Below are 27,496 nucleotides of genomic sequence, written 5' to 3'. Positions count from 1 at the left end.
CTGGAGTGCCTGGTTATCACCTCTTCAAATCTACGTCCATGTATTATAGTCTGTAGTTTTAAAGAGTCAAAATCTGATGGGTGACCTTGAGAAGCTTCTCCTCAGTGCTGATGAAACCAGACTTGAAGGGATTGAAGTATCCACGGAATCAATGCAGAGAAAACTCTGACACTCTGTGTTCTCACAGCGCAGGAACCTTTTCATGGTTGTAAGAACCTTTTGGAGGAACCTTCCTTTTCTCTGGTGTCTGCACTGGGGGAACTAGGTACGGTGGTAGTTGTTAGAACCCTGTTTTGAGGGACTTTTTTAGCTCCCACTGCAGGGCAGGGACTAACCAGCACAAGAGGAACCTTCAGTGACGTGAGTGCACGGGGATTGGTCGCCTCAAATTTGTTCAGAAACAGATTTTAGTGGAATGATGATGTGAAATCAGTGAAAGTTAGGGAGTAAATATAACACAGAACTGGTGCTGGAAGCCCATTGGCTGACGTCACTTCAGAGTTCCAGTGCCAACACAACCAGAGGAAAGTCCTTGAGGATTTCTAGTTTTCAAGGACCTCCCCAGCCCCTAGTTCTCAGTGAGTCCCCTCAACTGTTCCTCCTCTAACACTGTTCTTGTTTGTTTTGAACGTTTCAGGATATTGAAAAAGTTTCTGGATGATTACCAAGAAGACCTGCTGCCGTGGCATGAGAGCATCGAGCCCTGCCTGACCTCCATGACGGCCTTCATCAACGACCGAGAGGTGGGGGCACGCCTCCACAGGCCTCCACAGGCCTCCACACGCCTCCACTCGCCTCCACACACCTCCACACTGCTGGGGCTGCAAAGCCATATTAACGTATTGCCTTTGAGTTCTGTCAATCAATGGATTCATTGCCAGTAGTGAAATTGTGGTGCTGACCAAGAGTAAAGCAGCTTGTTGGCTGTGTTGACCCTGTGATGTCAAATCATCTTATTTCAAATATTTTGAGTCTCTTCTCAGGAACGCCTCAAAGGGATAAAGTGAAATTTAGCACAAACGTCTACTTGAACTCAAAGCTAAACTGATACGAGTTTGATGGTCAAAGGTCCCAGTCACTGTGACCTCACAAAACAACTCAAAACGCATACGCTAATAATGACAGAATTTCACACAAACGTCTAATAGGATAAAATGATGAAGTGACATTTTATATCCAAATGGTCGAAGGTCAACCTCACTGTGACATCATCATGTTTTGCAAAAAACCTTTGCAGCGTGCAGCATAGGACAGTAGGGACATTCAAGCGTATGGGGGGTGGGCTGAGGGTGCCTTGGGCACCGGCCCCTTGATGTCCATGGTGCCATTTTTATGTGCCACGTTTATTTATTGTATTATTTTTTTTATTATTTATTATTATTCTCGTTTCTTTATTTCATTTCATTTCATTTATTTATTCATTTTTTGAAGCGTGATTGGGCATTGGGGTAGAGGATTTCCGTGATCGGTACGCCTGCGATCGTGTGCATCCGGGCGCCCGCTGTCCGCTGTATGCTCCATTCCCTCCAACCAAAACGAAAACGCACCCTGTTGTTTAAAAAAAAACAAAAACAATGTTTCATACAAGTTAGGGAACGCACAAAGAATTATAGATCTAAAATTGAAAGACAGGAAAACAGGAGCGCAGGCACGGTGCAGGGCTGGTTGGAGGAGAAAAAACTCTAGGTCCACATTTTGCCTCAATTGTGAAGTATTTCCAAACAGCACTCCTGCTGTTTTCTTTCCAAACCGCTCGCAGAGGCTCTGCACTCGCCATCTTTAATGAGTAACACCAGAACAAACCGGAGCAGGTGAGACGAGTGGAGACAGCGAGTGAGTGAGAGGAGGGCGGGGCTCTGGAGGCACAGCAGCGGTGTGTGTGACTCGCTGTCAGAGAGCGACATCCATAGTGCGGAAAATTAGTATTGAAACCCTTTTAAATATTCACAGTCAATATGTATAGAAAAATAGATATTTTCACACTAGTCTGCAGACATTTTTTATTTATCGCGTGTGAGCACAGACGTCGGATAATGCCGATTATCTCAAAATGTGCAGCTATCAGCCCAATTAATTGGCCGACCGTTCAATCAGTCGACCACTATCGATTCTTCACTATTAGTCTGAGTCTGAACAGACAAACTGCAACTTGACTGGTTGGTGGAGGCATACAACCGTGACGCGGTAATTCTAGTTAATACATTTAGGCTGTATATAATTCATATTTTGTTTTACTGTTTATATTTGGCCAGCTTTTAAGCATGATAACCAAAGTTGTCGCTTTAAAGGAATCTTTCGTCGTCCCTTCCTGGTGTGAGCGGGTCCTTGTGCACAGTTTTTAAAATCTAAATTAGTAATGAATAGAAGTTTATATCGGTCCATTGTATTGGGAAGTATCATTACAGCTTTTTTACGACAACATTTTCGTAAATTTTGCCTTTATAATCGGTTGTCAGTTTTATTTGCAGCATTTTGTCATGTTCCCTTTGATCTTCTTTGTTTGTTTCCTGTACTTTACCTTTTATTTTCCTGCCACATCTGTCTAAAAGAGACAAGAGAAAATGTAAAACTGCTTTTTGTGACTGTCAGGTGATTCAGCAGTTTATCCGTTTCCTGTACCGACTGGCCTCCCTGAATAAGGACTACGCGGTGGTGATGTGCCGTCTGGGCACCAAGGAGGTGCTGGTCAAAGCCCTGGACAAACACAGCATCAACCTGCCGATGGTCACCGAGCTCCGCGACCTCGTCACTGACTGCGAGAAATACGCCAGTCTCTACAAAAAAATGACCACCAGCATACTGGCTGGGTGTATCCAGGTACACTGTGGATGGATGGGTGGATGTTAACATGTTTGGTTAGATATATGTATGGACTTTGTCTCTAGACTTAGCAGTGAAACTAGGATACAAACAGTCATTTCTGTACATTTTCTGTCGGTGCTGATGTCTTGGAAATGAGAACATGGTGACAGACGTAGACGTAGCGAACACAACTGTGCATATTTGTTCCTTTGTAACCATCAAGCATGCGCTCCCATCTTCTCTCAGATGGTGCTGGGCCAAATTGAGGAGCATCGTCGGAGCCATCAGCCAATCAACATCCCTTTTTTTGACGTTTTCCTCAGGAACCTGTGCCAAGGTGCCACGAATCACAATGGCCTTCAATAGATTATCAATAAATAACAAACTAGTTATCTTGACCACAAACTTTCAAATAATAAAGTTGTTTATTTGAAAAATGTATTACTTTATTCTCAGAATATGGTATATACTTTATTATATACTTTACTCTGATCTGAGAACTCAAATATATTTTTCCATGTGGCTCTTATCCTCTATCCCTAATCTGTAATTGTAGTAGTTAAGTTATTTGTTGAATAATATATGAATATAATTTAATAATCACAACTGGATATTTGAATAATCCATGAATCTGCATGTATAACCATGCAGTCACTCCACAACACACGACGCTTCAGAGACTCTTTAATTCTCTTCTTCCATCCTCTCCCTCGCTGTCAGGTTCCAGCGTGGAGCTGAAGGAGGATAAGTGTTGGGAGAAAGTGGAGGTCTCATCCAATCACCACCGAGCAAACAAACTGACCGATAAGAATCCCAAAACCTACTGGGAGTCCAACGGCTGCACCGGCTCCCACTTCATCAACATTTACATACACAAGGGAGTGGTCATCAGGTACGTGCACTCTCTCTGCCCACGTGCACTCTCACCCTGCTTTGGAAATCTAGTACACAGAGTCAGCCACAACAACATAAAAACGTTTATGAAAATTACGCTAAAAACAAGAAACATGCAACTAATATTTAAATTAATGTAAGAATGTATTTCCAGTACGGAGAGGTTAGAATCCCGTAACGGCTTTAATAACATCTCATAACTTGTTTCTGTTGCCTAGGCAACTGGCGGTTCTGGTGGCCAGTGAGGACTCCAGTTACATGCCGGCTCGGATTCTGGTGCTGGGCGGAGACGACCCGACCAACATCAACACAGAACTCAACACGGTGAGCGGTCAGCCAACCTGCTGGTACCATCTGTACTGAAAACTGTTGTTTTCAAATTCAGTATCACGATTACTTGATATTTCCTGTAATAAAATTTTAATGTTGATATTTCTTAGAATTACTTAGAAAACTCCTGTAAGAATATCTCGTCATTCTCGTGCTCGTCTAACTTCTCTTCTAACCTTGTGGTTTTGTCCGCAGGTGAATGTTCCGCCCTCGGCCAGCCGTGTGGTTCTTCTGGAGAACTTGAACCGCTTTTGGTCTATCATCCAGATCCGGGTCAAGAGGTGTCAGCAGGTCAGAGGTCATCCACCTTGGTGTTTAAGACAGCCCAGCTAGTCCTACTCGGGCTGTGAACTGGCAGAGCCCCATTCAGGGCCTACAAGCCTGAACAGGACTAATTGGCTAAATGCAATACATGATTGAATCAGAAATAATCACTACACATAAACTCTCTCTTTTGTCCAGGGCGGTATCGACACCAGAGTCCACGGTTTTGAGGTTCTTGGCCCTAAGCCCACGTTCTGGCCCGTGTTCAAGGAGCAGCTGTGCTGTCGTACCTACCTGTTCTACAGCACCAAGGCCCACACCTGGTGTCAGGAAGTCCTGGAGGACCGGACCCAGCTGCTGCAGCTCTTCAACAAGTAAGACTAAGGCCCAGTTCCTCCACCAAGTAGGTTGTAGTTGCAGTCCTGTGTGTCGGCTTGGTTCCGGTTGTGAGCATTACCGCCAAAGTGTACAGCACAGCATGTTCTGTGTTTTGGACATCAACTTCCATCTGCGACTTTGCCGAAACTAACAGTTGCACACAGTGACGCTGCTGGTTACCATGAAAATCGAGAAATTAAGTAAAGTGTAACTGGGTCCTGGTGCCGTGTGTCTGTCCGGCAGGCTGAACAGCGCTCTGAGGCATGAGCAGATGTTTGCCGACCGCTTCCTGCCCGACGCAGAAGCGGCAGAAGCTCTGGGTCGGACCTGCTGGGAGGCTCTCATAACCCCCATCGTCCACAGCATCACGGCGTCAGGTTGGTCTTTCGCCACGCCACGCCGTCTGTTACCGTGACAACAGCCTACCGCTCAGCACGTCACAAGCCTCTAGTTTAGCATAGGAATGTAGCCATTTCACCACCTTCATTATTGTCATTTATGCATCCAAATATTTTGTGATGGGATGTATTTGTGCACATCAGGATTTAAACCAACGCAGGGGTTGTGTGATTATAATTGGTATCTGAATGTGTCCGTCATTCCAGATGACTCCACCCCGAGCCCCCTCTCCTGGCTGCTCACAGAGTATCTGGACAACACCGACTCCGCCAAGCGCTGCAAGGGACGCGCGGCCATCTTTAACTCTCGTGTCCGGCGCCTCACACACCTTCTGGTCCACGTGGACACCAACCAGGTGGACGCTGAGGAGCTCAAACCGCCAGTCATGTCCAGTGAGTTTCCTCCAACGCTGCCTCCTGCTGGCTAGCAGTGGAAAGCAGCGTCTCTGTAGCACAGTGTAGTACGTAGAAGTAGGGATACAGAGATACCAATACCACTATCAGCTCCGATGTGGCGCCCATGTCACAGCAACATAATGTCGCTTTATTGAGTTCCTGTATCATGGTTTATTTTTGGAATGCACTGGAAGTCAATTGTTATAGTTGATCAATCTCTATCATCGGTGATCTCTCATTTATTGTTACTGAAAATATCCATATTTCAGTACCCAAGAGCGAGTACTTGGTTTATTTGAATGCCATCCAAAAATATCATGAACCTAATGTCGAAAAATCAACACTGACGTGTATTTTTCCCTGAAAATGGTCGGGGCTTCTTGTTTTTTTTCAGTGTCATCGTGGCCTAGAAGCTGTAGCTGTTGCATTTCTTAATCTCAGATTTCCGTTAAAAAAAATAATAATCGTATCGCCTTGAACATGAGCCACAATATCAGTTTTATGTGTGGTTTTAATCAACATTAAGTCATTTTATTTTCTGAGGATACTTTCTCTCCAGCCCAAATAAGTGTGAATTTAGGCTTTTTTGTGTTCAACTAGTTGATTTGTCATTCAGATCACCAACTACCGTCTACTATGGAAAAATGAACGTGTGTATGTCCTCTGTCCTTAAATTGTATGTAGTAGATGCTGGTTGTAGTCTAGATGCTGGTGAAAGCAGGTTGGAGGGTGTTCAGCCTCCACTGCTAAACCAGCCATGTGCATGGCAGCCTGGTACCGGTCTTGGTGTACATTAGTGAACTGTGTTTTTATCGGCCGATATATACATTTATGTAGTTTGGCCTGATAATGTTTGAGAAAAGGTCAGTTGTGAAACTACGTTTTGGACTGTTCTAGCTTTAGCCTTCGGTCTTCCATGTTTAAAGTTATTTATTTTGTTTTCAGAAGCTTTCAACCGAAGCAAAGATCTGAAGAGTAAGTAACTGTCCGGAGGCCAACGTTCTGCATTTTAGTTTGTTTACGCTGTGCTTTGTGCCATTCATGTGTCTGGTACCACTGACATACCCTACATCCATGCACCACTGACATACCCGACATCCACGCACCACTGACATACCCTACCCTACATCCACGCACCACTGACATACCCTACCCGACATCCACGCACCACTGACATACCCTACCCGACATCCACGCACCACTGACATACCCTACCCGACATCCACGCACCACTGACATACCCTACCCTACATCCACGCACCACTGACATACCCTACCCGACATCCACGCACCACTGACATACCCTACCCGACATCCACGCACCACTGACATACCCGACATCCACGCACCACTGACATACCCGACATCCACGCACCACTGACATACCCGACATCCACGCACCACTGACATACCCTACCCTACATCCACGCACCACTGACATACCCGACATCAACACACCACTGACATACCCTACCCTACATCCACGCACCACTGACATACCCTACCCTACATCCACGCACCACTGACATACCCGACATCAACGCACCACAGACATACCCTACCCTACATCCACGCACCACTGACATACCCGACATCAACACACCACTGACATACCCTACCCTACATCCACGCACCACTGACATACCCTACCCTACATCCACGCACCACTGACATACCCTACCCCGACATCCACGTACCACTGACATACCCTACCCCTACATCCACGCACCACTGACATACCCTACATCCACGCACCACTGATATACCCTACATCCACGCACCACTGACATACCCTACATCCACGCACCACTGACATACCCTACCCCTACATCCACGCACCACTGACATACCCGACATCCCCGCGCCGCTGACATACCCGACATCCCCGCACCACTGACATACCCTACCCCGACATCCACGCACCACTGACATACCCTACCCCTACATCCACGCACCACTGACATACCTGACATCCACGCACCATTGACATACCCTACTCTACATCCACGCACCAATGACATACCCGACATCCACACACCACTGACATACCCGACATCAACGCACCACTGACATACCCTACCCCTACATCCACGCACCACTGACATACCCGACATCCCCGCGCCGCTGACATACCCTACATCCACGTACCACTGACATACCCTCCCCCGACATCCAAACACAGCTGACATACCCTACCCTACATCCACGCACCACTGACATACCCTACCCTACATCCACGCACCACTGACATACCCTGCCCCGACATCCAAACACAGCTGACATACCCTACATCCACGCGCCGCTGACATACCCTACCCCGACATCCACGCACCAATTGACCCTATAGCAATGATTCCAATGCAACATGTCAAGAAACTACAACAGACCAAGCCACTACTTGAACACAGCCACAGACATGCACGGAGTCATGTAACTGTTAAAAATCCCATTGTTTTCTTTCAGTTTTTGGCTGCTGTTTCTTTCTACTTAGGTTTATTTTACTGGGTTTTGCTGTCGTTCCAGAGAAGTGATTGACCCTTTTCTTTCCAGGTGGCACAGAGGGATAGAGCCACTGCTTTTTGCTCCCATTTTAGGCCCATTCTCGTCGTTTTCATTTTCATGTTTTTACGTAATTCTTTTACATCTAAAGGTTGGATCACATGACCTCTGAGGTCTTTGTGTTTTGTTTTTCCAGATGGTAAAGAGGGTAAAAACAAGGACGCTACTGCAGCCGCCTCTTCCTCGGCCTCTTCCTCAGACTCCTCAGCAAAACCCAAGGTGAAGAGCAGCAGCAGCATTGCAGGCATCGCTCTCTGTTGGCAGGGGGTTGTAGAGTGCCAGGTAAGGATACGGTAACTGTGTACTGCTTTGTCTAAACAGGTTTTATCATTTACAAGGTTTTGTAATTTAGCAGTCCTTTTTTCATCTTTTTCTTTCTCCCTACTGAAGTTATTATTACTTAATATAATACTTAATATTACTTAATGTAATATGTGTAATGACTGTAGTTACATATTTTCCAAAGATGCTCTCGTGGTAATTTGGGTTGTTATAGCGTCGTGAAATCGCATGTTGTCACTTCGGTGTTTAAAGGTGCCGTGAACACTGTAGGCCTACCACAAAAATTCACAACAAAAAAGCATTTCCAGACAAAAACAAAACAGCAATTTGATTTGACTAAACTCCAGAAACAACAAACCCTCTCCCCTCACAACATCCCACTCGACCGTTCAGCTTCATTCAGAAATGCAGAAATGCATAGTTTGCAGTTGTATAAATGCTGCATCATGGAGCATGGATTTGGTCTTTTAACACCACATCGAATACGAGTGCGTTTTTTCCCCCCCGTAAGATGAAAGATCCTCACTTTGTCTCTCAGGTGAAGATGTTTCTGGAATCCAGTTCCAACCTGTCAGACTTTGTGGAGCGCTACACCGCTCTGTACCTGCGTCTGAAGGAAGCCATGGAGGAGCTGTTTGGCCAGCAGACCGCCTTCGTCCTGGCCTTGCGAAATGGCTTCTCTGCGGCGTTACTGCATCTCTCCATACTCAGAGCCATGCATGTGAGTCCTCACTGCCACCAGAGGGCGCCTCTGCCTCCAAACCACCGGAAACAGTCTGGGAATTTGACCTGTATAGAATTAAATACCTTTTAAGTGTCAGCAAGTTTTAGAAAGCTGGGGATTAAAAAAATATTCATATGTTGTTATTTGTCAAAATTATTATCTATTTTAGTGGTTTACCTTGTCTCGCTGTATTGACTGGCGACAGAAATGTGTTAAAACCATTTTAATGGACATTTTAATGAATTATAGGGCTGTAAGAAAATATCACTGCTCTTTTATATTGCTTTCCAATGCCCGTATCTGGTCTCTTAATATCTGCATCAATATTTAACTCATGGCTGATTATAACCACAGTAAGGAAAATGTTATTTATGATCTCGCCCTCAATCCTAGTCTGCCACTATATAATACTATATATAATTGTCGTTGTATTTAGACTTGGAAAATAAATACTGTAAAATTTCAATAACTGTATCCCCATCATGGCATTGATGATTGATTGCTAAACCCTTTAAGTTGACCTGTTCACCATCCACTCTGTGTAAGGTGAGCGAGCGCTTCGCTCAGTACATCGACCAGAGGATCAAGGAGAGCGGGGGCAGGTGCGGCAGAGGGGAGACCCTGGAGAGACTGGAGCATTTCCTGGAGCCCATGTTGTTCCTGTGCGGCCTGGAGATGGCCAGCACTTTCGAACACTTCTACAGGTAGAAGACAGAAGATACCAGAACACTGCAACTTGCAGCTTCAACGCACTCACAGATGGAGCTCGGCCCTCTGGGAAGAGCTGATGATCACCATAGTCACATTTTGTGGTTATCACATTTTTTAATACAGAGTATCTGCAGGTCCTTAAACAGTCTTAAAATTAATTAAATTCAGCTTTATACTGAACATTTAATTTCCAGCGGCTATACAGCAGAATTTCTGACATACATTGTGTTCATGCTGCGCACTGTGAGTGTCACATGTTTGGTTAATCTGATTGGCTGAAGACGTTCTGTTCTCTCTTAAGGCATGGATGCAAATCAAATGTTCACTGCGAAAGGCCAGTCTCTCTTTTATTAGGGACTGTAAAGTCCTCGCAAGAAAGACGAATCATCATCAATTCAACATAAACATTGTCTCATTTTATTTATACATTTATTTATTTTTGTCAAAATGATTTAAGATCTTTTGCAACAGAGTCAACATTTTTGACATTCTGAAACCCTCAGCCTACCAATGAACTTAATACTGGGGACAATTTGCCCAAAAGATAGTTTGAAATTATGTTAAAATTTGTCTTAACTTGGTTCACTTGCGTGCGGCAGGTATTACCTGGGCGACCGGCTGCTGAGTCAGGGAAACGTCTGGCTGGAGAGCGTGGTGATGGACCAGATCGGCAGCTGCTTCCCGAGTCGCTTCCCAGAGCAGATGCTGCAGAACCTCAGCGAGTCCACCCAGCTGCAGCAGGAGTTCCAGCTCTACCGGCTGCAGCAGCTGGACCGCAGCCTTCAGGAGCATGACCAGGCCGGTACCGGGGAGGGCAGGACCCTGGGGAGGGGAGTGTATGATATGATATTTGTACAGGTTAATCCATAACATAAACAGCCATTATAATGCATCCGCACCGGGTTCCCAGGTGTCGCGGAAATTCTGGAAATGTGTAAAAAATTCGGAGAAAATATATTTCACCTGCAATAAAATATTTTTTCAGCTCAAGTAGGACATTTAGGAATTCATATTTATGTAATACTAGATATAATACCAGAGTTATTTGTAAATATTTAATTTTTCTGAGAACACTTTGTTTGGTGTCTTGTCATGTTGGTCAGAGCTACACTTGGAGTCAGCAGGTATGGTATTTGGACCCTAATGAGGTTTTTCCCCACCTGCTGCTAGATGATGGAGGAGGAGCCGGTGCTAGAACCGGAGGAGGAGAGCGAGATCCGGGTTCTGGTTCTGTCTCCACGTTGCTGGGCCGTCTCGGCGTCCTGCTTCCTGCAGGACCCAGCCACCCACTTCCCCCAGGAACTCTGCTCCTACCTGACACAGTTCAACCACTTCTACGCCCACAGTCAGTATAGCTCATACCACAGCGGTTAGAGGCTCATTCACATTTCACCGTTGGAAGTTGATGGAGTACAAATCTGTTTAAAACTGAGTTGTGATATTTGCAGCTTCTGACCAGTTTGAGTTGTTCATTAGCTTGTGCAAAATTCATTCAATGTCAGTATTTTGTTTTTTCTTGAACTTGCACTACCTGCTCCTGAAATACTTGCTGTAATTTGCTCTGAATTATAGAAGATGGAATGGAGCATTACTGATTGTGTGTGTGTGTGTGTGTGTGTGTGTGTGTGTGTGTGTGTGTGTGTGTGTGTGTGTGTGTGTGTGTGTGTGTGTGTGTGTGTGTGTGTGTGTGTGTGTGTGTGTGTGTGTCAGGTCAGTGCATGTACGGTCTCTCTCGTACCAAGCCTCGGCGTCTCCAGTGGACCTGGTTGGGTCACGCTGAGCTGCAGTTCGGCTGCTGGACACTCTACGTCTCCACCCTGCAGATGTACATCCTGCTGCAGTTCAACACACTGGAGGTAACGCACAAGAAAACGCATATATTTATCATACAGCTCTGGGAATGCTCCTGATTCTGATTGGTCAATAGCGGCAATGGTCAGTTATTTCTGAATAATGGCGGCTGATCCGTCAGTAATGACCATTGCCACCGGCAACCACTTGGCCACCTGGTTTCAAGTTTCTCGTATCGCTCACAACACTGACCCTGCATAGAAACTACAATGGGAGACTTTGAATGTGGACATAGATATCAAAATCCCAATTCAGTCTCGCATTTCTTGATTAATGTAAATTTCCAATTTAACATAACAGTATATAAGTAAGTGGTTAATATAGTATAGTTTTTGGGATATGGCCAATAATAGAAAATGATACTCCATATCAATGTAGTAATTATTTTAGTAAGTCGTCATGTAATAAGCTTGATAATGGCTGATGCAAGACCTGATCACCTTGTTGGGGGTTATTTTGCTGATGACCTGCATGCGTGTATGTGTGTGTAAACATGGATGCTGCGCCGTCTCCCTGGTGCAGGAGCTGTCTGTGGAGGCTCTCCAGCAGGCGACGGGACTCTCCCCAGCGGTGCTGGCCCACTCCCTGGCTCCACTGACCACAGAGAGGGGCCTCCTCACCCCTAGCCACCCTGACAACCTCACCCACGGTGAGTCCATGGCAGCAGGCTGCACGTTTACCTGCTCAGTTACATGTACATGAGCATCCAGATGAGTCTGCAGGTCATAGGTTGTCATTAATTGTCTGGGTCCCCACGCCCGGCTTGGTACTGAGCCCTCTGTCTCCCCCTGCAGGTGTACTGAGGTTGAACCAGCAGGCCGTGGCTCAGATCTCGCTGGGAAGCAGCGTGACCTCCAACCTGCTGCCCACACAGAGCTACCTCAATGTGGACGAAGACGCAGCGTGCATGCTGGAGAGGAAGAGGAACTACATCTACTGCACCGCCGTGCACATCATGAAGCAGGAGAAGGAAATGCACATCGACAACCTGGTGTTCAAGGTGAGACAGGGAGTAGCCAGGACAACATCCTGTTGTTTGGTCAATGTGTTTAACTGCGAGGGGAGAAATCCTCATCATTTCACATGTACTGGGTTGTAAAACATATCATTTTATTTGTTGAAAAATGAAACAAATTTAAGAAAATATTTTCCTCACCCTCTTTTTCTCCATCTCTCAATCTTTTTCTCCACCCTACCCACTTCCGTCTCACCCTCCCTCGCTCCCTCCAGGTCTTGGACTTCTGTCAGAAGCAGGAGTCGTCGCGCTCCTCGTTGCATTTCAGCTGCAGCAGCAGCGACGTGCTGTCGTGCGTCATGCACGTCATCAGTAAGGGCTACCTGCGTCGCAACGAGGACAACCCGCACATCGTGGAGTTCCTCCCTGAGGACCCAGCCACACCGCAGAAGGGCCAGGCCCACTTCAGCTTTGCCCGGAGCGAGGTCAAACCCGAGGCCAGCGGGAGCAAGGCGGACATCAGGTGTGAGGATGACCTTTGACCTTTTAGTGCAGCGATGTTTGGGCTCGAGGATTAAAATAAAGTGTTAAACTGTTCTGGACTGGAAGAGTCGGCGCGGCTCTTTGTGTTTCTGCTTTCAGTCCCTCCTCCATTTCAAAGAGTGTTTTTTGTGATTGTTACAACCGAAAATGCTTGAATTTGGAGTGGCTTTCCTCAAAACTTTCGATGTAATGTTTGAAGTTACTGGCTAAAATTTGCAAAATTATTTTTTTTCTTTAACTATTCCCAATGAAGAAAAGGTCTTTCTAAACATAAACAACCGAAGAATCAAAAAAAGAAAATTGTGTGGTTTTCCTTGGAGTCCACGAATAAGTCTAGAATATAAACTTTCGAGTTAGCATATGTAAGCTCCAAATAGAATCAGTACTGAGTGAACGTACACTGATGCTTCTCTGGGAAGGGATGAGTCAGAGAAGCTCTCTGTTGATTTGCCCGTTTAATCTGAAAAGTTGTGACAAATTTGCAAGTATTGCAGAGATGGGTTCAATTTGCATTAATTATTGCGGTCGCAAAATTGCAATATACTGGAGGGACTGTGCTACATAACGGTCAGTTTTTTTTACACAGCGCACATCAATATGCAGCACTGCTTTACTAATTTTCTAAAATCAAAGGAAAGAATGTCTATATTTGTGCAACATCTCTCGTGGATGCAAAGCAAATGTGGTTGGCTTCAGCGAGATGCTCTTCATTCAGTCCTGGGAAAAAGGCCTCCAAGCATCTAAAATACTCTGGCCTGCTTTGGAAAATGTTCAGGAGTAGTGAATAGTACGCTGCAAGGTAAAGCGTCAAAAAACGAGAAAACACTGTTTTGGTCTTTATTCCCTTGGTGACTGTGGACGCAATATGGACCTTCTATCTCATAAATGTAATTACTGCACGACATTAGCTTTTACACTTAGACCAGATTTTCTAAAAGAGTCGAGGTTTAATTGTTATTAAAATACAAAAAATAAAGAGAAGTTGTAAACTTTGAACCATGCCTGTTGCTCATTTGTTTGTTTTTCTTGTATTGATCAGATGTATCGGTATTGGGCTTTTAATAAAAAAATTAATACATCAGTGCAGAAGATGTATATTACAATAAAACACACAAAGATGTATTTGTTTTCTGAATCAATACAAATTGCAAAGCTGTCTAAATAACAAGGCACAAATTGTTTTTAATTCATTCCTAACAACATAGAAGTTGTAGAAGCAAACATAATCCTTTATTGTGTGTGTGTGTGTGTGTGTGTGTGTGTGTGTGTGTGTGTGTGTGTGTGTGTGTGTGTGTGTGTGTGTGTGTGTGTGTGTGTGTGTGTGTGTGTGTGTGTGTGTGTGGACATGAGTCTATATTTGTTAATGTATGTGTACACGTGTATATTTTCTGGGTGTATTTTTTCCGTTCTGTGTGTGTGTGTGTGTGCGTGCGTGCAGTGTGGGTGCTGCCCTCTTGGCGTCCCAGCAGTCAGATGATGGACTTCTGGAATCGGTTCTGTTCTCCATGGGTCGCACCATGAACCAGGAGGAGGTTAGACAGCTGATGCAGAGAACAGTTCAGCAGGTCTGTGGGTTCAATCAGTCTGAGCAGATTAAATCATTCCCGATTGGATCATGACATTATTTAATAATTTTCTATTCAATTCGATCAAATGCTATTGGATCAGATGAGACTATTTTAGATGAGATCACATCTAAAGCCCTGACTCACATTAGATGTATAATCAATGTTTTATAACTGACCCCCTCCCCCAGGTCTCTGGGACGCTGAGCTTGGACCTGGACAGAGCGGAGCATCTGCTCATCTACTGCAAGTGGAACGTGGACTCCCTGATCCAACGCTACACCGACGACCCCAACGGCCTCATCATGGCCGCCGGGCTGAATGAACGCAACCCCCAGCCGCCCCCGATCCCTGTGTCCGCCTGCCCGGTGTGCCTCAGCCCCTGCGCTGAGGAGGCAGAGAGCCCCCCCATGCTGAGCTGCATGCACTACTGCTGCAAGGTGACAGACAGACACAGACACACACACACACACACACACACACACACACACCAAGCTGAAAAGTAATATCCCAGATAGAAATATCTCATACCAATACCAGATCAAAAAAGAAAACAATGTAATTTTCTGTCGTTTTGAACTATAGAAGCTGTCGCATGAAGCATGAAAACTAGTTGAGGATTTATTGTCACGCAAATAATTTCCCTTAAGAGTCGAATTATATTTTTTGTTAATTGTATGCCAATATGCAGTAATAGTGCCTTATTAGAATGCTTCATTAGAATTAGAATTTTAAAACTTGTAATCATACTTTTTATCTATTTATTTGCTTTGAAGATTGGATCCTTAAATTTGCACAGGAACAGTTATTTTCTAACATTGTTTTGAAATTTCCCTGAAATTTGGATGCAAACAGTTTTGGAACAATTTTACTAAAAGTTTGGGATCTGCTAAAATATTTGCCCGCCGGCCCATTATGTAATAACTGTGACAACTAATAGCACATTGAGTAGGACTCGAGGGTTGAACTTGATCGTATCATTATGTTCGAATAAGGCCAAATTTTAAAGCTTGTGATTCATTATCTTTACTGATGCCTTGCCTCCATCCTCCTGAATGAGGAGCTCTAAATCATGCCTGTCAAAACCCTAAATGATGGGACAGAAACATCCAACCAGAGAAGATGAAGACTTCATTCTTTTTGACGGCAGCAGCAGAAAACTCACCGTGGAACGGTGTGGTGTAGTAGGCTTGTGCCGATTGCCGATCGGATCGTATATCGACGATTGAAGAGATGGTCAATGAATTTTCTGACGCCGATATTAAGGCAATTCTGATTTTTCTGAGATGCCGTGAACGCAGCATCACTTCCTGCTGTCTCTCGTCCCCATACAAACATGGATCACTTTCTAATCCGACTGAGGCAGAGAGCCGGGTCCACTAGGTGATCGATGGCGATGGCGTCACTCTCTCGGGCGGATTAAAAAAAACAATGGTAAAATGGGTCTGCCCGCCCAAGACTCCACTGAGGCATTACCCTGGTGTGCTGTGACCTAACTCCCCCCACCCGCTCTTCCTCTCGCCGCCCCCAAGCGATCGGATCACCCGTCTGTGATTTCAAGTAGCTACGATTGGACCATATGAAAATAGAAACGATCGCCTAACCCTGTTGTGTTGTGCAGTCGTGTTGGCAGGAGTACCTGACGGCCCGGATCGAGCAGAACATGGTGATGAACTGCAACTGTCCAATCACAGACTGCCGGGCTCAGCCCACCTCCAATTTCTTCTTCAGCATTCTGACCGGCAAGGACACTGTCGCCAAGGTAACGGCTCGCCTTCTCACGCCCATGGTATCACACCCAGTCGTTAAGCAGATCCACTCCATTTACACCTATTTCAGTCGGGTGGGATGGGAGCTCCCTTCCATGTTTACCCTCCGTTTCCAAATTTGATTTGTTTAGGAAACAAGACGGTTGAAGTGTAGTAGATGATCTGAAGACACTGAATGTTTACGTTTAAAAACATCAAAGAAGTTCCAGAACAATGCTGAACTGAACGATGAGATACCTGAATACTCTCTCTCGCTCTTTTTCTCCTCCCTCTCTCCATACCCCTCCCTCCCCCCTCCTTCCCTCTCTTCATTCTCCCTCTCTCTCCTTCCATCCCTTTCTTTCCCACCTCGCTCTCACTCCCTCCACCCCCTCCCCCTCTTCCAGTATGAGAAGGCCCTGCTGCGGGGCTATGTGGAGTGCTGCTCCAACCTGACGTGGTGCACCAACCCTCAGGGCTGTGACCAGATCCTGTGTAAGGAGAACATGGGCAGCATGGGCACCTGCTCCAAGTGCTGCTGGACGTCCTGCTTCAGCTGCAACTTCCCTGAGGTCGGCGTGCTCACGGGCCAATCACAGCACAGCTAACGTCAACCATTTTAAAGCTACCACCATTAAAAATAATTCAGGAGTGGTACAAGACAGTAGTAGACAGGCTAAGCGTTCCAGTCTGTCTACTACTGTCGCTAATACTACTGATACGACCGATACAAGGTCCTGGACATTTTTATTTATGTTGGACTAATTCATCTAAGCCACTACTACAGCAGGTTATCTATTCTTGAAAGTTTCAAATATGCTTGATTTTCACTGTTGCATTTTCAAGCTTAGAAATGTGTTTGAAATGTCAATAAATGCCTGCAAAGTTCACTATACTGCTTAGTAGGGCTGTCACGGTCATGACATTTCTGTTGCTGATTGTCATACAAATGATTACAATTATTACAATCAACTATTTATTATTCTTTTTGTTTATTTTGTCAATATCATAGAATAAGCCAGTGATAGTGTCATAATACATGTACACATTAGGAAGTAAAGAAAAAACAAATACCACTATGTTAGTAGACATGATTGTGAGGAAATGGAATGTTCCACTGAAGACCACCCCCACCCCACCCCCCTCCCCCCAGGCCCACTACCCAGCCAGCTGCAGCCACATGTCTCAGTGGATGGATGACGGAGGATACTACGAAGGGATGAGCATGGAGGCTCAGAGCAAACACCTCGCCAAGCTCATCTCCAAACGCTGTCCCAGCTGCCAGGCGCAGATCGAGAAGAACGAAGGCTGTCTGCAGTACGTGCACTCAGCACACGGGACCCGTCACGAGGCGTGGGAATGAAGTCGTATTGTTATTAGGAAGTGATGTACAATTTATCATGAAATGTTATTACCGTTTTTCTTCTTTTTGATGTCATATAGAGAAAATGACCCAATTTTGTAATGAACATAGTTTTGAATCTTTCACGTGGTATTTTGAACATGCACTCAGACAGTGGTGGTAGAAGTATTCAGACCTGTTAAGTAAAGGTACAAATACCGTGACACAAAATGACTAGTAAAAGTGGAAGTAACACCTTGACATTTCTACAAACTAAACCCTTGCTCCTAAATGAACTTAAAGTATTATACTCGCCATATCCAGTGTCAGCCTATTATACGGGAAAAAAAAGCTGTGGTTAGTACATGGATTCATGACTGATGTAGTCTCTGCTCCCCTCTCCACAGTATGACTTGTGCCAAGTGTAACCACGGTTTCTGCTGGAGGTGTTTGAAACCATGGAAACCAACGCACAAAGATTACTACAACTGCTCTGCCATGGTAGGTAACACATCCCAGTCAAGCATACATATATGTAGTGAAATGTCATTGCAACACCTGGAGATTATACACAATGAGTACTAACTGGCTAATAACTAAACTAACTGAACTAAATGATTCATAAAACCTAATTAAATTTGTAAATAGAATAAAATAATAATAAAAGGTAATATACAAATTAGTAATACAAAATAGAAATAAAAATAATAGACCATTTTGTATTTACAGATTGTATTTGTATTTATGTGCAGTAAAGTGACATGTGAAAAAAGTGAGGTAGTGTGTTGAGATATACAGTACAGTTTACAACAGTACGACACAGTCAATACAGTAACACCCAACAGAACAGCAATACAGCGCAGTATGCAGTAACCCAGAACAGTGGTACAGTATGCAGTACAGCATGCCGTAACCCAGTACAGTGGTACAGTATGCAGTACAGCATGCAGTGGTACAGTATGCAGTACAGCATGCAGTTACCCAGTACAGTGGTACAGTATGCAGTACAGCATGCCGTGGTACAGTATGCAGTACAGCATGCCGTAACCCAGTACAGTGGTGCAGTACAGCATGCAGTGGTACAGTATGCAGTACAGCATGCAGTTACCCAGTACAGTACAGTACAGTACAGTAAGGCAGTGGGGCCTGTGTGAGTGTATCAGTACTTTTTGTTAGGACCCCTGCTGAGGTCAGCGTTCACAGTTCTTATGACTTGATGTAGAAACTCCGTCTCAGTCTCAGTTCTCGCTGTGTGGCTGTGGAGGCTCTTGACGACCACAGCAGCTGGAACAGTGCGTTGTTGTGGTGGTGAGGATCCTTCATGATGCTGCGGCTCTGCCACTACACCCCATATACTATAACAATTGGTATTAATTTAGAAAATACTTCAGTTCCCTACTAGCATTGAACAACCCTTGTTTGTGTTATTTCATAATGCTGTAAGTATAGCTGTTGTGTGTTCCTGTGTTGTAGGTGAGCAAGGCAGCCAGACAAGAGAAGAAGTTTCAAGATTACAACGAGAGATGCACCTTCCACAACCAGGCCAAGGTACGGGGAGCATGAGGCTGGGTGTACTGTGATGTGTGGTTGTACTGTGAGGTGTGGTAGTACTACAGCTGTACCGGTTGTATGTGGATGTGTAACTGTAAAATAATATTTTGTCTTTGCACTGTGTGTCAGGCACTAACGGTGTTGTTCCTGCTGTTTGTTCTGAAGGACTTTGCTCTGAATCTGGAGAACAGAGTTTCTTCCATCAACGAAGCGCTGCAGATGAAGGCCCTGACCTTCGTCATCGACGCCTGCAAGGTCCTCGCTCAGGCTCGCAAGGTAAACCGGAGATGACCCCCATAACACAGGATGAGCAGACGTGTGGATATTGTGTGGATGCATGAAGGGCTTCAAATAAGCCTCAAAAGATTGAAAACAAAAAGAAACCAAACAAAGTGTCCATGTTTTTTTTCATGGTGTTGGGCGTGTGGTGTTGGGCGTGTGGTGTTGGGCGTGTGGTGTTGGGCGTGTGGTGTTGGGCGTGTGGTGTTGGGCGTGTGGTGTTGGGCGTGTGGTGTTCAGCGTGTGGTGTTCAGCGTGTGGTGTTGAGCGACGCTGTGTGGCTGCTTCCTACGCAGCACTCTGTCTGTCAGTCCTCCATCTAACACCAAGTGTACAATGACCCCAGGGGTTAACGCATTAAATGCGAACTCCACCTGTATCCCCTCCCGTGTGCAGGTGCTGGCCTACTCATGTGTGTACAGCTACTACAACCAGGAGACGGAGAAGATGGATGTGATGGAGCAGCAGACGGAGGCCCTGGACATTCACACCAATGCCCTGCAGATCCTCCTGGGTGAGCAGGGACAACCTCCGTCGCAGATTCATAATCCTGCTTACAGTATATATTTAGTTTTTATTTCCAGTTGGTCGGTATTCTATATTGTACACATAGTGGTGTTGGTTAACTTTGGTGGCACGGGCGCTGTACTGTCAGCTTCCCACCGCTCCTGGCTTCCCCCCCCCGGAGGAAGGACAAGCCCTGATGGGATAAATGCGGAAATGACGTTTCACGGCGTGCGTGTGTGCGTGCCAGCTGTAGCTGCGTGTGGTGTGTTTGTGACAATAAAAACAAGCTAAGCTTGTCCTGTTTGATTCTCTTGCATGAAAAAGCTTCTCTGTCCTTTCTCTCAATATTCCTGGAAATAATCAAAGAAAATAATAATCTAAAAGAAAGAATCTCAGCTCCTAAATTCTGATTTAGGAGAGTTTGGACGTTACAGCCTCACTTATCATGGAATAACTTGTGCGTGTGTGTGTCAGAGGAGACCCTGCTGCAGTGCACAGACTTGGCCTCGTGCGTCCGGCTGCTGAAACCTCAACACCTCAGTACGGGACTTGAGCTGATCCGACGCATCCAGGAGCGCCTGCTGGCCATCTTGCAGCACTCCACACAGGTAAACACCAAACCACGCCCCTTATAAACTGGAATGACAAGCCACGCCCCTTACAAAGTGGAAGGACAAGCCATGCCCCTTACAGGTAAACACACAATACGTACATTAAGTAACGGAACAAAGCGATAATACAACATTACAATTGTATGCCAGCCACTGTTAAACACAAGAAGACGGACGGCTAAACCCCGCCTATAAACTATAACCCTCCCCCAAGGATTACCACATTGAACTTTACGGTACTTTACTGTAAAATACGATTTGAGACCAAAACCTTTTCAAATAAAATTCCCTCATATTGTGACAACATTTACGCTGTATCTTAGCATGAACTGAGTCAACAAAATTGCGTATCGCAGCTCAGCAATATTTTTATCTCATTAGAATGTGATGCCACTGAAAGCCGATAGACCATGATATAGAACGACAGCCTGAGCCCTGCGCGCTATGAAAGACATGAGAGGCGTGTGCTCGTCAGGAGACGTTGCTGCTATGTCACCGTCCTGAGCCCTGTCTTTCTGCAGGACTTCAGGGTGGGGTACCAGTCGAAAACAGGCCCGGAGTCAGAATCCGCCCAAGCTGCCAACCTCAGCAACAGCACAGACACCAACACAGTGTGAGTAGTACACCGCCACAGTCATAAATCAACGTTACTATTAGATGCGGCTTTGTTTACTATGTTCTGCTAAAGCACTGAGCTTATACTGTATGTAAACAGACCTTCCTCCAGGAGTGAAGGGTGCTCACGGTTTCCAGGGTCGGACGTAACGTTAAAATGATAAAAACATTACCTCATTTTAAAACAATAAAAACATGACATCATGTTCAAATGATAAAAACATGACCTCATTTTAAAATAATAAAAACATGACCTCATTTTAAAACAATAAAAACATGACCTCATTTTAAAATGATAAAAACATGACATGTTTAAATGATAAAAACATGACATAATGTTAAAATGATAAAAACATGACCTCATTTTAAAATAATAAAACATGGCATGTTAAAATGATAAAAACCTGACATGTTAAAATGATAAAAACATGACCTCATTTTAAAATAATAAAAACATGACATGTTAAAATAATAAAAACATGACCTCATGTAAAATAATAAAAACATGACCTCGTTTTAAAACAATAAAAACATGACATGTTAAAATAATAAAAACATGACCATGTTAAAATGATAAAAACATGACCTCATTTTAAAATGATAAAAACATGACATGTTAAAATGATAAAAACATGACCTCATTTTAAAATAATAAAACACGATATGTTAAAATGATAAAAACATGACCTCATTTTAAAATAATAAAAACATGACATGTTAAAATGATAAAAACATGACCTCATTTTAAAATAAAAAACATGACATCATGTTAAAATGATAAAAACATGACATGTTAAAATGATAAAAACCTGGCATGTTCAAATGATAAAAACATGACCTAATTTAAAATAATAAAAACATGACATGTTAAAATAATAAAAACATGACCTCATGTAAAATAATAAAAACATGACCTCATTTTAAAACAATAAAAACATGACCTCATATTAAAATAATAAAAACATGACCATGTTAAAATGATAAAAACGTGACCTCATTTTAAAATGATAAAAACATGACATGTTTAAATGATAAAAACATGACATAATGTTAAAATGATAAAAACATGACCTCATTTTAAAATAATAAAACCTGACATGTTAAAATGATAAAAACCTGACATGTTAAAATGATAAAAACATGACCTCATTTTAAAATAATAAAAACATGACATGTTAAAATGATAAAAACATGACCTCATTTTAAAATAAAAACATGACATCATGTTAAAATAATAAAAGCATGACATGTTAAAATGATAAAAACCTGACATGTTCAAATGATAAAAACATGACCTCATTTTAAAATAATAAAAACATGACATGTTAAAATGATAAAAACATGACCTCATTTTGAAAAAAAAACATGACATCATGTTAACATGATAAAAACATGACCTCATTTTAAAACAATAAAAACATGACATGTTAAAATGATAAAAACCTGACATGTTCAAATGATAAAAACATGACCTAATTTTAAAATAATAAAAACATGACATGTTAAAATGATGAAAACATGACCATTTTAAAATAAAAAACATGACATCATGTTAAAATGATAACAACATGACCTCATTTTAAAACAATAAAAACATGACATCATGTTAAAATGATAAAAACATGACCTTATTTTAAAACAATAAAAACATGACATGTTAAAATGATAAAAATGTGACCATTTTAAAATAATAAAAACATGATGTCACGTTAAAATAATAAAAACATGACCTCATTTTAAAACAATAAAAACATGACATGTTAAAATGATAAAAACATGACCTCATGTAAAATAATAAAAACATGACCTAATTTTAAAACAATAAAAACATGACATCATGTTAAAATGATAAAAACATGTCATGTTAAAATAATAAAAACATGACGTCACGTTAAAATAACAAAAACATGACCTAATTTTAAAATAATAAAAACATGATGTCATGTTAAAATAATAAAACCATGACGTCACGTTAAAATAATAAAAACATGACGTCACGTTAAAATAATAAAAACATGTCATGTTAAAATAATAAAAACATGTCATGTTAAAATAATAAAAACATGACGTCACGTTAAAATAATAACATGACCTAATTTTAAAATAATAAAAACATGTTGTCATGTTAAAATAATAAAAACATGACGTCGCGTTAAAATAATATAAACATGACGTCACGTTAAAATAACAAAAACATGACCTCATTTTAAAATAATAAAAACATGTCATGTTAAAATAATAAAAACATGATGTCATGTTAAAATAATAAAAACATGTCATGTTAAAATAATAAAACCATGACGTCACGTTAAAATAATAAAACCATGACGTCACGTTAAAATAATAAAACCATGACGTCACGTTAAAATAATAAAACCATGACGTCACGTTAAAATAATAAAACCATGACGTCACGTTAAAATAATAAAACCATGACGTCACGTTAAAATAATAGAAACATGACGTCACGTTAAAATAATAAAACCATGACGTCACGTTAAAATAATAAAAACATGTCATGTTAAAATAATAAAAACATGACGTCACGGTAACATAATAAAAACATGACGTCACGGTAACATAATAAAAACATGACGTCACGTTAAAATAATAGAAACATGACGTCACGTTAAAATAATAGAACCATGACGTCACGGTAAAATAATAAAAACATGACGTCACGGTAAAATAATAAAAACATGACGTCACGGTAAAATAATAAAAACATGACGTCACGGTAAAATAATAAAAACATGACGTCACGGTAAAATAATAAAAACATGACGTCACGTTAAAATAATATAAACATGACGTCAGGTTAAAATAACAAAAACATGACCTCATTTTAAAATAATAAAAACATGTCATGTTGAAATAATAAAAACATGATGTCATGTTAAAATAATAAAAACATGTCATGTTAAAATAATAAAACCATGACGTCACGTTAAAATAATAAAACCATGACGTCACGTTAAAATAATAAAACCATGACGTCACGTTAAAATAATAAAAACATGTCATGTTAAAATAATAAAAACATGACGTCACGGTAACATAATAAAAACATGACGTCACGGTAACATAATAAAAACATTAGGTCACGGTAACATAATAAAAACATGACGTCACGTTAACATAATAAAAACATGACGTCACGTTAAAATAATAAAAACATGACGTCTCGTTAAAATAATAGAAACCTGACGTCACGTTAAAATAATAGAAACATGACGTCACGTTAAAATAATAGAAACATGACGTCACGTTAAAATAATAAAAACATAACGTCTCGTTAAAATAATAGAAACATGACGTCACGTTAAAATAATAGAAACATGACGTCACGTTAAAATAATAAAAACATGACGTCACGTTAAAATAATAAAAACATGACGTCACGTTAAAATAATAGAAACATGTCATGTTAAAATAATAAAAACATGTCATGTTAAAATAATAAAAACATGACGTCACGTTAAAATAATAAAAACATGACCTCATTTTAAAATAATAAAAACATGATGTCATTTTAAAATAATAAAAACATGACGTCGCGTTAAAATAATAAAAACATGACGTCGCGTTAAAATAATAAAAACATGACGTCACGTTAAAATAATAAAAACATGACGTCACGTTAAAATAATAAAAACATGATGTCAGGGTAAAATAATAAAAACATGTCAGGGTAACATAATAAAAACATGACGTCACGGTAACATAATAAAAACATGACGTCACTGTAACATAATAAAAACATGACGTCACGTTAAAATAATAAAAACATGACGTCTCGTTAAAATAATAAAAACATGACGTCTTGTTAAAATAATAGAAACATGACGTCACGTTAAAATAATAAAAACATGACGTCTCGTTAAAATAATAGAAACATGACGTCACGTTAAAATAATAAAAACATGACGTCACGTTAAAATAATAAAAACATAACGTCTCGTTAAAATAATAGAAACATGACGTCACGTTAAAATAATAGAAACATGACGTCACGTTAAAATAATAAAAACATGACGTCACGTTAAAATAATAAAAACATGACGTCACGTTAAAATAATAAAAACATGACGTCACGTTAAAATAATAAAAACATGACGTCACGTTAAAATAATAAAAACATGACGTCACGTTAAAATAATAGAAACATGACGTCACGGTAAAATAATAAAAACATGACGTCACGTTAAAATAATAGAAACATGACGTCACGTTAAAATAATAGAAACATGACGTCACGTTAAAATAATAGAAACATGACGTCACGTTAAAATAATAGAAACATGACGTCACGTTAAAATAATAGAAACATGACGTCACGTTAAAATAATAAAAACATGACGTCACGTTAAAATAATAGAAACATGACGTCACGTTAAAATAATAAAAACATGACGTCACGTTAAAATAATAAAAACATGACGTCACGTTAAAATAATAAAAACATGACGTCACGTTAAAATAATAGAAACATGACGTCACGGTAAAATAATAGAAACATGACGTCACGGTAAAATAATAGAAACATGACGTCACGGTAAAATAATAGAAACATGACGTCACGGTAAAATAATAAAAACATGACGTCACGGTAAAATAATAAAAACATGACGTCACGTTAAAATAATAAAAACATGACGTCACGTTAAAATAATAAAAACATGACGTCATGTTCAAATAATAAAAACATGATGTCATGTTCAAATAATAAAAACATGACGTGATGGATCCCTTCATACATTTTATTGTTGGAGAGATGTGGCGCTGCGTTGGAGGAAGTTGAGATACTTCCTTTCCATGGAGCTCTCCTTTTCATTGATGATGCATTAGAAACCAAAAGGTAAGGAGTGCACGGGGCGTGGTTCCAGACTGACGGTGTTTCCGGTTGCTCCATCTTTACTACCTTTTTTTTTTTTTTTTCTCTCCTTTCCCTGTGGAAAGGCGGGGCAAGTCATCGGGCCGGTCCAAGTCGGACCGGGCGTCTGACTCCGGAGACTCGGACAACAACAACTACGCGGGGGAGGACGGCGGCGACGAGGCCGAGGAGGAGGACGAAGAGTACGACGAAGAGTACGTCCCCGAGTGGCACGAGGACTACGACGAAGACGACGTCGACGAGGACGACTTCTTCTCCGACGACGACGAGTCGGAGAATCTGGAGCGAGACCTGAGCCCCTTCGACTGAGCGGGGGGCCGGGGGGGGCGGGGCCGAACGGGGGGGGGCGGCCGCCCCCTGCATTTCGTCCTGTTCGGCAAGTTCACCTGGCGAAGCTCTACCCCCGCTTCCTGTTCCTAGCCTTTCCATGCTGAAAAGTGGGCAAGACTGGCAACCGAGCAGGAAGGATCTTTCTGAGGGAGCTTTGAACGGCTGATGGAGACGTTGAGTGGAGTTGAGCCCATGATGTTCTTTTTGATACCTACGCTGCTACTCTTTGAATTCTCCTGTGCAAAATGTTAAGAAGGGATATATATAATATCCAGCACCTTGTGGGGGCTGCTTGTCCCGAAATCTACGTTCCTGTAATCAATCTGTTGTACAAGGATTTGGCGATTTAGAATCAATTTATTTCATCACACCTTTTGCCTTTATGTGTTTTGACCACATGCAGATTGCCTTCAGTTCAGAATAAAGAACATGTTAAAAAATAGAAACAATAAATATTATATTCTTACCGACTAAGTTCAGAGTTAAATGTAAACGCCGAGTAAGGGTTTTTGGGGTTTTTATTTTTTATTTTTACACGCTGCTTATTTAAAGATGCCAGGTCGCTCGCTGCAATAACACGTAAAAGTTGAAGAGCTCACTGTCGCATCGTCGCTAAGCAAAAACCTGTCGCGCGCTTTTTATTTTGGTTACGAGGACATTATGAACGTGTTGCACACGGGTTGGAGGAGATCTGATCATCTTACGCCTGTTTTTTTTTTTTTTCCTCTTGGTCGAGAGAGAATTACATTCACACTGTTCATGTTCCTGGACGCTCCACCTTTCTGATTTCACTGTTGGAGTTGTGCTACATCAGCCCGCAGACTAAATAAACGCAGTTTCTGCTCCCGTGCAGCCTGTACATCCTTCTTGTCTTGGTTCATTGAGTTTGGAGACGTTGCCGTGGTGATCGGATAAATGAAAGCTATGCACAGTTTCCCCGTCCGTCGCACGCTGCGCGCTGGTGAAG

The 27,496-nt window shown here is 42.1% G+C and overlaps 1 protein-coding gene across 3 annotated transcripts in view; it reads left to right on the top strand.

Annotated features, from left to right (window-relative positions):
• cul9 (cullin 9) overlaps window positions 1-26,511 on the top strand; it is a 45,556-nt gene extending 19,045 nt beyond the window's left edge. Inside the window, exons 15-45 of one of the 3 annotated variants that reach the window (XM_080016630.1) lie at window positions 638-743; window positions 2,590-2,817; window positions 3,049-3,139; window positions 3,523-3,694; window positions 3,915-4,020; window positions 4,222-4,317; window positions 4,489-4,664; window positions 4,912-5,045; window positions 5,274-5,459; window positions 6,411-6,437; window positions 8,158-8,303; window positions 8,842-9,024; window positions 9,574-9,731; window positions 10,338-10,536; window positions 10,909-11,083; window positions 11,449-11,594; window positions 12,112-12,238; window positions 12,384-12,589; window positions 12,820-13,067; window positions 14,526-14,652; window positions 14,844-15,092; window positions 16,274-16,414; window positions 16,808-16,972; window positions 17,554-17,717; window positions 18,150-18,243; window positions 19,216-19,290; window positions 19,459-19,569; window positions 19,969-20,086; window positions 20,554-20,687; window positions 21,212-21,303; window positions 26,265-26,511. In XM_080016630.1, the coding sequence (XP_079872756.1) occupies window positions 638-743; window positions 2,590-2,817; window positions 3,049-3,139; window positions 3,523-3,694; window positions 3,915-4,020; window positions 4,222-4,317; window positions 4,489-4,664; window positions 4,912-5,045; window positions 5,274-5,459; window positions 6,411-6,437; window positions 8,158-8,303; window positions 8,842-9,024; window positions 9,574-9,731; window positions 10,338-10,536; window positions 10,909-11,083; window positions 11,449-11,594; window positions 12,112-12,238; window positions 12,384-12,589; window positions 12,820-13,067; window positions 14,526-14,652; window positions 14,844-15,092; window positions 16,274-16,414; window positions 16,808-16,972; window positions 17,554-17,717; window positions 18,150-18,243; window positions 19,216-19,290; window positions 19,459-19,569; window positions 19,969-20,086; window positions 20,554-20,687; window positions 21,212-21,303; window positions 26,265-26,508 (4,624 nt within the window). In that variant the 3' untranslated portion in view covers window positions 26,509-26,511. Of the gene's footprint in view, window positions 1-637; window positions 744-2,589; window positions 2,818-3,048; window positions 3,140-3,522; window positions 3,695-3,914; window positions 4,021-4,221; window positions 4,318-4,488; window positions 4,665-4,911; window positions 5,046-5,273; window positions 5,460-6,407; window positions 6,438-8,157; window positions 8,304-8,841; window positions 9,025-9,573; window positions 9,732-10,337; window positions 10,537-10,908; window positions 11,084-11,448; window positions 11,595-12,111; window positions 12,239-12,383; window positions 12,590-12,819; window positions 13,068-14,525; window positions 14,653-14,843; window positions 15,093-16,273; window positions 16,415-16,807; window positions 16,973-17,553; window positions 17,718-18,149; window positions 18,244-19,215; window positions 19,291-19,458; window positions 19,570-19,968; window positions 20,087-20,553; window positions 20,688-21,211; window positions 21,304-26,264 lie in introns of all 3 variants that reach the window. The other 2 variants (XM_080016629.1, XM_080016631.1) reach the window with 2 other exon arrangements.
• The last annotated feature ends 985 nt before the right edge of the window (window positions 26,512-27,496 follow it).

The sequence above is a fragment of the Zeus faber genome (genome assembly GCF_960531495.2).
Source record: "Zeus faber genome assembly, chromosome: 16".
NCBI lineage: Eukaryota > Metazoa > Chordata > Actinopteri > Zeiformes > Zeidae > Zeus > Zeus faber.
This window is presented reverse-complemented; position numbering and strand designations above follow the sequence as displayed.